General features: G+C 36.4%; 1 protein-coding gene across 1 annotated transcript in view; it reads left to right on the top strand.

Moving 5' to 3' along the window:
• The window catches only part of LOC115448327 (myosin-I heavy chain), a 45,039-nt gene that overhangs the window by 8,667 nt on the left and 20,889 nt on the right, over positions 1–15,483 (top strand). The window contains 3 exon segments of the mRNA XM_037438034.1: positions 12,346–12,470; positions 13,058–13,120; positions 14,649–14,738. Coding sequence (XP_037293931.1) covers positions 12,346–12,470; positions 13,058–13,120; positions 14,649–14,738 — 278 coding nt within the window.

Here is a 15,483-nt window from a genome sequence, read left to right as displayed (position 1 = left end):
AGAACCAGGTGAATAATGAAATGTCAACCTTCGTTTCAGAATTATAGGGTAAAATTTACAGTGTTTGTTGCGAGCATGTGTCCGTTTCGAACTAGAATTAATTTCGTGTATTCAGAAGATTATTTTACGATTTGCAATATTTTGAAAGCGAATGGTTTTAAATTACAACCAAATAAAAAATATTACTATAGTTGTTAGTATATTTTTAGTGGTTGTAGTTAATGACCTAAAATGTATTATGTCAGTCGAATGCTAACAGGCTAGGAGATTCAAAAATTGACCTTTCGAGACAGGCGAAAGGAATTTGATTTATGTGACCCTCTGGCGTGTGTGGTATCTAAAACTCTAATGTACTTAGTGCTGACAGGCTCTTGCCAAGAATTAAATCATGTCAGCGGTCTTACGCAGTTGGCTCGAGAATTTAAGTAGAATATAAGTTATTGCAATGAAATTTGCTGAGTCGTTTGTAATACCTTTTCATAGTGATATATTTTTAGCTTTTATTTATAAAATTACCCAAGATTTTTCTTTAATATTGTTCAACTTAATTCACCATATTTACAAACAAAAACACAAAGCATTCTAAATAATTTAAAGCTTCGTAGAAGAATGTCTGTAATTTACATACAAATCTAATCAAATTCAAACGTCTCATTACTGGGAATGTAAATCGTAATATCCAAGTGTAATAAAGTATAGGGACAGTGTCATGTAAAGATTTCCATAGAAGCGATCTCGTAAACTCGACGATTACGGTCAACGGCCGGCGCCGGCTATTTTCTAAACGCCCACATTGTAAGCCGCCTACTCTAATAAGAAGTGTGAAATTTGTACAAGGGTGTGTGTTTAATTGTATGAGCAAACTTTGAGTGTAGTATTTGTGGCTCATAGTTCACAGGTATACCGATAGGTATATGGGAAATGATATGATGAGGTTCCACATTATCTACGTTTGCCGAATTACCCTAGTTATTTGTGGTTCATAGGTATACGGATAGTATATAGGATACGACATGATGAGGTTCCACATTATCTTATGACAATAGTGTACCGAACCTTCGAATGTTAGGTTTCTGACATTCTTAGTAAAGACCAGGTTAACAGTACCCAGAAGCGGCAGGAATGCATAAAAAGATTGGTGAAGGTGGAGAAAGCGAGCGAAGTATGCCAGAATCGTGGAAAGTGGCAATCCATAGTCTCTGCCTACCCCTAGAGGATAGAGGCATGATACTATGTAAATATGTATGTATAGCAAAAGCACCAATCCTAGTATTATGTTGATACGAGATTAAGCTCGTAGGTACTGGTGGTAGGTCTCTCATATGTGAGAGTCCGGCTGGGTAGGTACCATCACAATGTCTATTTTGGAGCCAAGCAGCAGTCTGTAGTCACTGTTGTGTTCCCATTTAAGGACATTGTAGCCTTTGTAACTACTGGACATAGTAAGACTTAACATCTCATGTCTCAGGATGGCGAGCGCAATGGAATATCAAACAATACTTTGTAAGTCAAGGTGTTGGATGGTGTTTTGACTGTTTATGGAAGGTCGTATCGTTTACCATCAAGCGAACGGCAAGCTCGTGTCTTCACAGATGCATTAAAAAAAATAAAAAAGGCGCACTACAAGCATGCCTGTTGGGAATACAGGCAATCAATACGCAGACAAATTGAAAGGTTTTTGACGTCATTAAGCCCCTCACTCTCATGAGAATAAAGCTCTCAAGCTACTATCATGGTTTCGGCATAATGTGGTAGAACATTAAGGTCAATATTGTTTGTAAACGCGATTGTCATTTGTCGTGTGCTTAACGAGATAAACAAACCGAAACAGTGAAACGGTGGTCCAGTTGTCACGAACATTTGTTGGGATAAACTGTTTGGTGTGATTTGACATTGTAGAGTTGGTGATATCATCAACATTTGGATATCGTGTCCAAACATTACCTAACAGTAGCGAAGAGTCCATATAACCCGATTCCTGCCAGCTTCCATTTAGTCATATTTAAAATCTACTTATCATTAGAACGATTTGCAAACTGCTTTTATGTATAGTAGTACCTATAAAAATTTCACATTCGCCATTATTACCTATAATACTAGCTTGGTAATAAATCACATTTATGATTTGTGACATAAGTAACAGCTATGTCAAATTAATTGTAAAAGAAAAAGGTAAAAGGTAGGTACCGCTAGCACCAACGAATTGATTCAAAACCCAGACACAAATTGGTGAATCTCGCAAACATTTGTCTGGAAAGAGGATCGTATTTCTTGTATAGGACTTCTTAGTATTCTACCATTCTGAAGTTCTAAACTGATACGAACACGCGTGCGAATGTCAATCACCGATAAAAGTTCAAGAGACGCGTCCCCGACTCTGCGGTTCGACCGATGGCCGACACTAACGCACTGGCGGGACAAATCTCACTCGTGACATGTATTATTCATGGGATGTGGTGCTTTGTCACAGAGCAGTGTTTTGGAATTTTATTTATTTTTACCTACGCTAGCTACGTTTTACTAAGTTGATAAATTGTCTAATTCTGACAGCCTTCGTGATGGTCTGTGAGACTATTGTTGATGATCCGTAAGTTACTATCAAATGAGTTTTGTAGGACCACAAGTATCTTTTAGCTCACGATAACCAACATATGAAATTAGTGGAAAGTTGCACTATATCTAACAATTACACCCACGCCATTTAACTACTTTCCGCCGTGTGTATTCCGTCCCATGATGTGATAGGTGGCGAGCCTATCGCCGTATTGGCCACAAATTCCAGATCCGAGCTGACACTGAGTAGAAAAACTCAATATAGCTTAGCATTATCACTTAAATTGCATAAAGCCGTAACTTACACTTTGATTACAGATATTATAAAATCAATCTGTTGGAATATGAATAGCATAAGTTAATTATCGGTACCATCAAAATAAAAGCAGTGTTATCGAGTGAGCAATGTGTTGCCACCGGCATGTAAATGGCTGTTTGCGAGATAGGGTTGTCAGAAGCGGAATAGGACGCGTACCGTTTGGATATGAAAGTACGTCACTGATATGTAACCTTCATATTGTTTGGCTCCCTTACGGATGACGGAGTTTACACGCGTGTTATTATAGAACGCATTGACCACAGACTTATTATTGTAACGACCAATAGTCATAATGTTATGCTAAGTGTCAACAGAATCAACGAAAGGATGTGATAAATATCCTATATATGGTATTATATTACTCGCGGTACGTATTTTATTTGAAATGACGATGCTTTATAATTTTTAATAGATTTATTCCCGCGCCTGGCTTTACAACTTCACATTACTTTAAAACCCGGTGCTCAGCGCTATTAAGCATAATATATGTAATGAAATCCCGGTTCACTGTATTACATAATCTCACTATTCCGGTTGCCGCAGCCCTACCGAACGCCCACGCGTACAGACCGATATAAAATTTCTTTTTACTTGTAATATCCTAGAATTTCTCGCCAGACCCGCGCTTGTTCGCCCACTACGAAATGCTCGTGTTTTTATTGTGTAACGTGGGACAATTATCGATTTTATGTACCAATTACATTTGTAGTGTCGCCTACCTGAACTGTGGTAGTATACTTGTCAATAAAACACGATATATAGTTTTCATAGTTCGTCGAAAATTATGATTTATCGGGCACTTAGAATGTTAGTAGTGTGATGAAGTTTAGATGAATAGTCATTATATTTATTCATTATAATTTGTGATAGTTTCCCAACAGATATTCGCATTTCCAATTCACTTAATATATGAGTTGAAATTCATGGCTTTCCGTTAAATCGTTTTTCAGACCGTTTCCAAACATTTTTTTGTAACAGCCCAATTATAAAACACAAAAAATTAAGCTACTTTGAAAGAATTAATGTAAAATCGACGCGAATGTTATTGAATACAAACGGTTCGTCTAATTTAGTTCAACAATCGTAGGAATAGCATTGTAAGCTTATTTAAATGGGTCCATTAAATCGGGTGGTGCGGCCGGGAGTGCGGCGTGTCCTCCCATCCTATCGGGAGGGTGTGGGAGTCCTTCAGAGGAACAATCGCGAAGGATACGTCGTGGGCGACGGCGCACGGCGCCATCTATCCGTGACTACTGCGGTCCATGTTGTAAGCAACGCACGTATTGTCTAGGAAAAAGAGTAGAAAATCATTGTACTCCACCATATTTGAATTTTGGTGGTCAGTACGAATTAATAAATTAGATAGCGTAATAATTTAAATTGTATCACACACCTTTCTTTCTTCTGATTCCCTTTCTTTCTTCTTGCATTCGCTCAAAGAAAACAAACACCATCCATAAACGTCAATTTAAAGCTGTCATGTCTAATATCCAATAAGTGTGTCCATCCGTACTTTTAATGTCATTTCTCAATATCTCTGTCAAGACATCGCTTATAACTTGTGCCGATGCTGGCTCCCTTGGGAACTCGCTCCTGAATACCGCCGTACGAATAGTCGTAAGTACGCAATAATGGTACCAATCTTACGCACTGAACAGAATCGCCGCGACGGTCGCACGCTAAACGCACATATTGTGTGAAATAATAAATATAACTATAAAGCAAACTCGCCGTCTTAATGTTGTAGTGATTTTGGTTTGGCAAGTTTAAGATCCTAAATTTGGTTTCCAAATCAAGCCATCAGCTTCTACGATCGGTTTAAAAACACGTGTGTCCTTCTCAAGAATTTGATGCTCAATATGGCAATAGTCTGATACTGTATTAAATAAGGTCAATGGTTCTTGTTCTCGATTTTATATCGTTATAAAAAATATACGTTCGGATTATTTATTCCGATGCATAATATGTATCTCTTTGATTCATAAAAAGGCATGTAGGCGCTAGTTGTTAAAAAGCTAGCATTCAAAATACGAATGTACATTTTAACCTCGTTATCCTGTGCAACTCAACGCCGAGTTTGGCTTCAAAATGTTGCCCATGTGAATACCACGCGTTTACATACAAAGTTGTTCGCTGTTATGGTTTTTGCACAGAGTTGATATGATGCTTAAATCCATCTTTTTTTAACAGTGGCATTTCAAATTTGAAACTGTGAATATTTTTTTTACATTCAGAATACTCGAAAGAATAAAAAAAAAAATATGGACATACAAACTGCATTCGAACACGTCATTTTGGTATATTACATTAAAAATACGACTCATCGCAATAATTGATTTATGTTAATGTACGTTTGTACATAGTGAGGGGAGGAACTTGTCTGCTCCCCCTCAAAACGAATGACAAATTGAGTAACGAGGTAAATAATTAAACGTCGCGACCAAACGAACAAGTGCGTGACTGCCGGCGAGTTCCAATGTTTTTATTACTTTTTCTATAAACAACCACTTTACTTTATTGTCAGACTTTACAGAGTGAAATATGGTGTAATATTGTCATTTGCTACTTTCAACTTTTTTTAGATTTTTTTCAATTTCTTTATCAATGTTGTCTTTGTTAAATGTACTAAAATTTATTTCACTAGAGTACGAAACATCTTCGCTATTTAGCAAAACTACTTTACTGATCCATTCAATTATCTACTTTATTTTCATTAACTCAACAATCATTTCAAATTCAATTACAAGTCCAAATTGAGATGTAATATTTGAATAGAACGAATAACATTTCAAAACTATAAACATCGATTCCTCGGAATCATCATTAATCTTTATTTATATTCCCACTGCCGTAAAGGGAGCAGGCACGTCGTAATTGCTTTGCTTGAATTCAATAGATGGGACATTCAATTCAATAAAATTATTGGCTATTATTTGTTGACTACACTCGGTACTAACGTTGTCTATTGATACATTGTTTCAATCTACGAAACAGAATATATTTTTCGTACCTTCACTAACCAAAGTTATGGAGGTAAATGTACACAATCGGCTTAACTTGCTTATTGGATCGAGTCTATTTACGTTACAACCAATTACTGATTCTCGGAACATCTTTTATTATTCCAATGTTATGTTGTATATCTTAGTCCAGATTGTTACGAAGCAAACTAATTCTGTATTAAACATTTCGATAATTTTTATCAACAAAATATGAATATTTTTTTAGTTTATCGGCCTAATTATGTCAACTTTAAGCTTATTAAGTAAAACAATACTTCAGAACTAATGTGCTTCTACAAAGATTCGATAATCAGATAGATTTAAAGGGAAAATAAAATCATAATTAAAAAATAAGCTCTCACAAAGGTGTTGATCGCGGCTCAAATCGCGATTTGCTAAGCCAATTACGGTTTTAGGATACGGTAAGTGGCAAAGCTAAAGCGATATCGGCCACAAACTCAAATTCATAACGAGTAAGTGTTTTTTCAAAACCTTCATTTCCCATTGAACTGAGAATTACAACCAGCCTCATAATGCTCCATTGTGTAATATAATTAAATGTAACAAGAACTGTAGGCACGATCGGTACGGATTCGTTTGCAGTTAAAACAGAAGAGGTATCGACAATGGATAGGTTTTGCTCGCAGGCCATAAGTGATTCGATACATTGTGATATGGATCTCTTTGTCTCTGAACAATAACAGTCGCCATGTATTTGTTTAGCCTTCGAGTTACGTATAAGGCACGAGATCCTGTACAGGTTTAACTTGAGCGTTGAAGCCTGGGTATTCACTGTTGGCTAGGGATAATTATGTGTAATACGTGTTTACTAGCTTCATGAATATTGGGCAGTTTGTTAAAGTACAACACGAGTTATTGTTGACGCAGCAGTAACTAGCAATAATTGCTTCTTTAATTGAAAATTTTTACTAGTAGCCAAATGTTATTCAAAATTAATAACATCCCAAAGGTATGCCGAAAAGAAAATGTTCAAGCCTTGTACATCATCGAAGGAAAGAAGACAGGCAACAAGCTCGACCACCGTTTGCTAAGCTTATGCCCGAATTGCGAAACAGTAATTACTTAAAATAATATTTCGAATGTTTGTCGTAGCGATCGAACATGAGACCTCCCTAACTCATGTTGATGTAGACCATTTACAAAATATAGCGTAAACAATCACAGTATTGAAGCTTGTTCACTTCGTAATAAATATTGAAAATGTATTTCCTGATAAAAAAGAAGGAAAAATCAAACCAAACCGTTTGGTTGAATGTTACCTGCCTCAACACAAGAATGGAATCCCGCCAAGTGTCCGTCGGCCGTGCCGTACACGGAATTGAATTGAGTGAATAAATTACATGGAAGTCTCGCTAGTCGCTAGGTATTGCATTTCCATTACATTTGATGCTTGTATATCAAATGCGAATCACAATGTTTTCGTGCAAATTATTTTGGTGTTTTCTTAGTTTACGAGTTGTTCAATATTGTTTTATGGGATTAATTTGTACGGAACAAATAACCGGAAAGATATATACAAATTTTATCATCATTGACCGCTTAGATAATTCCAATTAATTTGTTCGCGTGATTTTTTTCATTAAAAGTAATCTTTCTATTGTGAGGCGTGAAAATAAGTTTATAACTAGTTATTCCCAGAAGTTTTATAACATTTTACTTTCTCCATAATTGCGCTAATGTTTTACGCCAGTGTGGACAAAATACCTAACTCTCTCTTGAAGGCAATTTTATGCATGGTTGATTATCATCATAATTTGCTCAGACTCAACCGCTTTGTCTGTCTACATCTTCACAAATTAACATAAACAATATTAAAACATCAAACAAATCAAAGTTGACTACAGCGAAGTTTTCACACTGACGGCGGAAGTTTAAATTGTCGCGAAGGAGGGACAACTTTGCCTTTTTGATCCTTTCCGTGTTTCTGAAGGTCGATTTCGGTTTCAGTTGTAGTTTTTAATGATGACCATAATTGTGTTCATTAATTGGATATAAATAAACGGAATGTTCAGTGACGTTTACCTGACATGTTTTTCTAGAATATTCTTTAACTTGTTGTACCAAGGTTACTTTTTTCTTGTCACGTACCTACTTAGTAAATTCTTAATTACTAACTGACAGAGTACATAAAACTTCTGGCTCTAGTAGTGTGAATTTGTGCAGTTCCAGTTTCGTAAATGTTCACTAGCTAGAGATTTTTTACAAAAAATCATTCCGTAATAACGTTTAACCCCACGAGACATGCGACTGTACCAATTAATTATTTATAGCTTAAATTTCTTTTCAATTAACACCAAACATACTAATGCCAAAAATAAAGATTCTTGGTTTGACTCGTGTTAGTTGTCTTCCATCATTATTTTGACGTATAATTCACAGGGTATAGTTCCGTAAGGTAAGGGAAATGGTTTGGGGATAAATACATTAATCATGCGTGTCTTCAAATATTTCCTGAAATGGTTTTCAAGATATGAAATGGTAAAAAGTACTAAAATCTTAGCTTGACTTCACTTATGTAGGCAGATAATATTGATTGGGGTCCTAAGAGGCACGGTTATCCCAACATAACCCTTGCGATGGCTGGGCGCAGTAGTTGTAATGCACTTTCTCCGCGAAACCTAAAAAGAAAAAAAGGTCCACCGGAATCAGCAACACCTTGAAAGAGGTCTGTAAAAAAACATTTTGGAACCTCTGGTATAAACAATAAAATTATAAAAAGAAGTTCATCGCATCTATCATACAAGCCAATGTATCAAAATGTGTTACGCACGCAACAGATAGTGTCCGCAAATAATACGTATTGATAATTGACAAGTGAGAGGGGTGTCGCGCTGTGCCGGGTATTCGCAAGTGACATTTCCGGCTGATAACTTGACGTCGGACCCTACGTGGTGGGCCCTGCGTGTACTTCTATTTTAAACACCTTATCTTGGTATCCGTGGCTTATAGTAGTGTTGTTCGCCCAGTGACAGTGCTGTGAGGCTATGAAATGTATGGGGGTTTCGATACCTTCAATTATAGAAATTTTTATGTGGTTTTTAAGTAGCAAATTGATAGGCTATCGTATCTTAAACAAATAAGCTCTGGCAACAATTAGAGCACTGGATGCCGTTCTGCATTCAGTTGTAGCATTCCTCCGTGGTTCTCTTATAAGCTCAGATTGACTTGATAGCTTTTTGAGACGTTATATGACGTCAGTTGTCGGCCAGTGCATTTCTACAATTACTTTTTGTAATACATGACTTTTTATAAATTTCAAAACCGTAGCTAGGAATCTTATCAAATTGCAGAAAATATACGTCCCTGCCCTACTCGCCTTTGAAGAAAATAGCTACTTTAAAATTATAATTAAAATACATTAACCTACGTTATCCGAAAGTAACAGTCATATACACATTGGTAACATGATATAATCTGGCATTACCGATGTCGATCAATTTGATAGAACGATTAAGGGGCAAGTAATGTATGCCTCAAGCTTGCCGAGTTTGGGAAGTCGGGGAACCGTGTCAATTGAAATGCGATTAACAGCGCCTATTGCAGTCCACATTCCTCGAGAACGTTCGATATTCTACCACATTCGATATTTGTTAATCGTTTGACGTAGTAGGCAACCGTAAAACAGTAGGTAACGAACTAATGTTTACAAGTAACAAAAAATTGCTGTCGCAAGGAACAATTATTTAATAGCATAGTTTGTGCATTTTGTCGGTTTTCTTGGAAATAACACAGCTATTAGCCTCTCCTAGCAGTGAAATAGGTATACCAATTTAGCTAGTATAATAAAAAAAACTCCAATATACGCCAAAATTATTGAATCCGTGTCAAATTTGTCTAATTACGACTTATTTACCACGCGCGTTTGTACCGCAAGTCTGGAGTCGTCCATCACCGACTAAACTAAGTTAGTTTGGCTTAGCTCGCATAAGCCAGTTTATACATGTGGCATAGTTTGCGGCGGACGCACATGTGTGAAAATCTGGCTCAATTATTCAAGCTAAACTAAACTAACTTAGTTACCCGTGGACGATCGACTTGAAAGTGAAACCGTTCGATATAAGGTCGAGTGGTATTGTAATAGGCTAACAGATGACTTTGAGACAACATTGCAGCCCCGAGCCCTCGTTCCCTCGAGATTGCTCAGCTGTTATTGACCTATGATGTCTGAGATTTAATATTTATATAACTCGAGCCGACTGGGTGAACGCAATAACATTGTGGGGATTATGAAATTTTAATGTTTTAGTTCGTAAATCTTCTTTTGTGTTTATTTTGGCAAGCTGTAAAATTCTTTTTATATTAAAGCTTCGGGGGCGTAGTTGTATTGCGTGTATGAGGTCGCTCTAAGGTCTTGGGTTCGAATCATGGGGCGAACAAAGTGATATTAAGCTTTTCTACTCAGTGTCAGCTTAAAGTCTGGAATTTGTACCCTATATGGAAATAGGCTCGCCCCCTACCACATCATGGGACGGAACACGTTTAGGATTTGGGCTGTTTGCATCTCTGCCTGCCTCTTAGAGGATAAAGCTGAAAAGTGTGTTAGTAAAAATATCAGCCTTTTGTAGTATAATATGCGGGTAGCAATTATATAGGCCGTGTAAAACTAAAATTACTTTTTATTGATATTTATTTTGTTTTTACATATTTTTATTCTGCATCTACCGTTCGAGTTATTAATTATAAAGTGTTTTATTCTCAAGATTCATATATGATTTTATTTAGTAAAAAGATGTGAAAATGGTCCTGTATATGTACCAACTACCATTTGAAACTTTACAATACATTCCAGTCGGATACTTTGTTTCCAGTAAACAATATTTTTTACAAATAAATCTATATATATATAAAAATGAATACCTATTTCCCTTGGTCACGCCATCACGCGTGAACGGCTGGACCGATTTCACAATTTTTTTTTTGTTGTGTTTGTTATTGTCAGAAGAAGGTTCTTATGAAAGAAAAAAATCAAAAAATTACGCGGAATATTTGAAAATTTAAGAAAACTTAACGAAAATATAAATTTTATGTAACTGTCAATTGTTTGAAATAACTGTCTGTGATTGACAATGCGCGCTGCAAATTCATAGTTAAGACGGAACAACGTCTGTCGGGTCAGCTAGTACATAATAGTTGTTTAATACTCTTTATAGACTTATCAGAACCCAAAATTCTTATAACCCTAAAATTTCAACTTTAATTTTCAACCTTTTCTATTAAATTTCTTCTCGAAGTTTCTACATAGTACAAAGATAAGTTAGTAACATTGTAAGTTAGCGAAATGTAACAAACTTGCGTAATTGTCGCTGATGCTTCAGAAAACTGTATCAATGAGAAACTTTGAACTATACCAGTGGCTTTTAACAACCCGACATTATTATTTTTAATGTTTGAATATCATATAGTGCAATATCGTTACTCCGTTGGACACGGTGTCCACTACACTGCACTATGTTAAGTCCTGGTGTCCACTGCACCACAGGGACTCCAGCTGCCATAATTTTAGCAATAAAGTACAAGAAATACGATTTGTATATTGTAGAAAGCGGATGAGAAAAGTCGAGAACCATCTATCCATGAAAATAAATTCTAAGACGTATTTATTCTTAAAAGAAATTGGAGCGCACAAGAAAATGTTTTCAAGTGGGTCGTACACATCGGAAAACGAAGCGAAGTAGGTCTCTAAAGGGCATCCTTGTCGCCGCTCGACTCAAAGAATTAGTCCTTGCCCGAGCGGGGTCCGCTTGAAAAGAAAGTTGAGGAATTTACTGCATAAGCCCGTGTTTTTCATCGCAGTTTATATTCCACGTGGAATTTTTATAAGGCTAAAACACTCACATTTTCATATTGCATAAGTATTAAGCTCCCAAAACCCCAACGTTTAAGAAGTTGGTAGCGAATCCTTGTTTCAAAACCTTGCGGGAATCCACGAATTTATCACAGAGAATTACTCCCAATGTCGACTAGCTTAAACACTCCGCCGAATTCTTTTCCATTGTGTTGGACATTTAACAAAGCTGTACGGTCGTTTTATCATCAAAGAGTTTGCAAAAAATGCTGTTTAGCAAAAAGGTTTTCCTCATTGTCGTGCGACGTTTAAGTTATTGTCAATACGTAATACTGTTTTTTTATACAGATCTTTTTATATAAATTAATGAGGGCAGTAGCAAATCGCTCTTCTGATGCTATACTATATCACGACTTCCCATGACCATAAATAAAAACAGAATTTTATATATAATTTCCAATCAGTCCATGTGCCGCTCTGGGCTCGTTATCATCAAACATTAAGTCAACTCACATTCCAGTTATTTTTCTACAATTGCCTTCAAACCGGCACAACACTGCACAATGCTGCTTGCAGAGTCAGAAATACACACTCGAACACAAGATGCCAATCGGGTAATTCTATTTAATAAACACTCTTTACAACTATTTCTCTGTTGTTCGCAGACAAAATGGAGGAGCAGGAGAACGAAACGGGCCCCGGCGTGCCCGACATGACGATGATGCCGGAAATCACGGAGCACGCGATCAACGACAACCTCAAGCGGCGGTACAAGCATGACCTCGTCTATGTATCCTTTTTAATGGTTATGAGCCAATGTCTTAGCAAACAGAATGGAGACAGCTAAAATATAGGAATTGTCACATCCTTTTGACAGGTCCGTATGGAAATCATTAGAAGGAAGGCCTAAGCTCCGTTAAACAAGCAGGTGTAACCTAATGTTAGTGATCTTCATCTCGTAACACCCAGAATTAAAAATAATAATGCAGTTACTGTTGGTCTTCAAGGCAAGGACTAGAGAACGTCATATTCGGAATCCAAATTTCCTTTCTATTGGGTTTTGGATAATAAAATTAATCATTATTTTGTCGCATTCTTACATCGAAATTAAAGTCACCAATAGAAAAACACTGGTTACCTACGTTATTCACTGCATTAAAAAAATGTGATGCCCTCAATAATGTATTGCTCTACTTAATCTTGAAGGTGTAATTTAAATTTCAAAGCGGTAGACCGCAGGATGACAATACTAGATCACTTTATTCGTTAAGTTTGCGGTTGAAGATGTTAACATCGCCTTCATACCACAACGCCGATACAATTACATTGTATTTACACAATAAAGTGAATATTAATGGTCCTTAATTAAACAAACAGACATACACCGGTTCAATTCTCGTTGCGGTGAATCCGTACAAGGAGTTGGGATGCTACACAATGGTAAGTAATATTTAGCTTTGTCTATTTGTTACTAGCGGTCATCCAGTAATCGAAATTCGACCGTCGAATTTAATATATTTATTTTTATTTTTCTGCGCTCCTCTATATGATTTTGGTTGTACCAAATCTCACTCTCCTTCATATGCTTAAAAAGGACTGCAAAGATTTTTCTTTACGTATTAATGCATGAAAATTTTGATTCGATTCTTTCAATATATATTTCCAAAATTGTATTAAAATGTTGACGGAATGTTATACAAAAGGCAAAGTTAAATTAGTTATGGAAAATGGTCTAAATTCTAGTTGTATCTGTTAAAGATAATGTAAAGGTCCTTTGCGGCGTATTAACGCGACGTTTTATAAATGAGCTCACAACGCGCTTTCCACGCCTCTTCAACGTGTACATAAAGATTGTTGGGAATAGCGCGATTTTAATATTGGTGGAAGGTGGCGCGCGTTTACGGGTCGTCTTAGAAGCGTTTGAAGCTCGTCCTCAGCTCGTTTAAAACCGTCGTTTGTATAATACCATGCTGATCGATTCTTAGACGGTATTTTCGCGTACTCTCGCGTTGAGAAGTTGCAAGTAAAAAACGCGCGTTCGTCATCCTAATGAACAGATTTTTTGTCGTTTTCTTGTTCCATTTACGTGACGACACCTCCCAACCATCACAATGCCATGTAGATTTCTAAATACACACTTTCTACATTTAAAGATAATGAAGGAAGCGCTAGTCGTATGTCATTATGCCATTTCGTTTTTGCCCCCCGCATCAAACGCTAAATGAACAGAGTATGCAATCTGCAATCATTTAATGACAGGAAAACAAAAAGCACCATTGTTCGGTGTACATTTTGTATGATGTATCAAATGTTTTTGCATTTCTTGTAGAGATCATCAATAGAACTTATTTTGCCATTGTCCTAAAGAATGGTTTTGAGATTTGACTATTCATCGTTTATAATTAGATTAGACATGCATCTGATGATATCTTTTAATATTTACTGTAATAATATAAAGTCGAGCAACTAAACATTTATTTCATAACTGCTCACAGTGCAGTAAAAGTCCGCGTTCCAAATTGCAATATTGCTCTACCTTAAGTCCTTATGCCTTATATTAAGAGCGTCCTGCAAATTTTACCAAATTGAAAATCACCGCTATTTTCATATAGATACGAAAAAATACAGTCCACGCTGAACTTAATGGCTGGTTTAGAGTTAGTTAGTTGATGCGACCCTACACTTATTAAGTCTTACTTATAAAAAAAACGCAAAACTATGCTTGGTTAAAACACAAATTTACTCGATCTGCTGTAAGTCAAAAGCCGCCATCTTGCTTCTTAATAAGGTTTAAACTAGGAAACCGGTGATGTTTTTGCCAGCTATTTAAGCAATTCTTAGTCAGCTCTTAACGCTAAAACAAGTTTATAAGTAAGACTGATAGGCACTATCTTAAAACGAGCACCCATGACGTCAGGCAGATCATTAGTGTTAACGACAGCTGTCAATGCCATTGTCATGTTTACAGGATCACATGCAAAACTACAGGAACAAAGCGTTCGGGAACATGCCGCCGCATGTGTTTGCGCTGGCCGAATCTGCATACAGTTCGTTACAAGTAAGTACCATTTGTTTATACAGTTTCCAGTAACCGAATATCTAACCTATTCTATTAGAAAGAAAGTACATAATGGCTATCTTGATAATAATTTCTGCTGTGACTTGTTCATGTGTTCTTCATATTTTTCGATTTCATGGAACTAACACCCGTATTCACAAACAATACTTTCAGTGCGCTCGAGCGCAGTATCACCAATTTCATTTTTTTTCCTTGGATTTGTTTATCTCACAGCCAATTGCAGTAGAATTGTATCAATATAAGCGAATCACAACGGCCCTATGTTTATTTTAAATCACTTTAAATTTAAAACTAAGTACCTGACCCCTACCTCGTCCGATAATGGACAAAAAGGGAATACTCCGTTTTTTTTACTCTAGCAACATTAATGAAGACCAAGATTTTCTGGTTGTATTAGAATTCCTTTTCCACAAGTTACTTTACACCGTGCCAGCTCATAATATAATAATGTATGTGACCTGGCCTTGCTAGATATTTTCTTGGCGAATGAGTAATTTTTCTCGCAAACCGCACTCGCTGATTCATTAAGATATTGTGGAGATGAATTACAGATTAGTAATAACTGTGACTTGGCTGTCGTTACGCATGAGCAGTCTTGTAGTAAATTGCTTTGGTTTCTGTATAAATTACTGCAACACGACGGGTGATCTTTTTAACCGACTTCAAAAAAAGTGGTTCCCAATTCCATGTGTATTTTTTTTTATTTTTAGAAAATCAATATTTT

This window comes from Manduca sexta, chromosome 13 (genome assembly GCF_014839805.1).
Source record: "Manduca sexta isolate Smith_Timp_Sample1 chromosome 13, JHU_Msex_v1.0, whole genome shotgun sequence".
Lineage (NCBI taxonomy): Eukaryota > Metazoa > Arthropoda > Insecta > Lepidoptera > Sphingidae > Manduca > Manduca sexta.
Note: the sequence above shows the minus strand (reverse complement) of the source record. Positions and strands in the feature narration are given on the sequence as shown.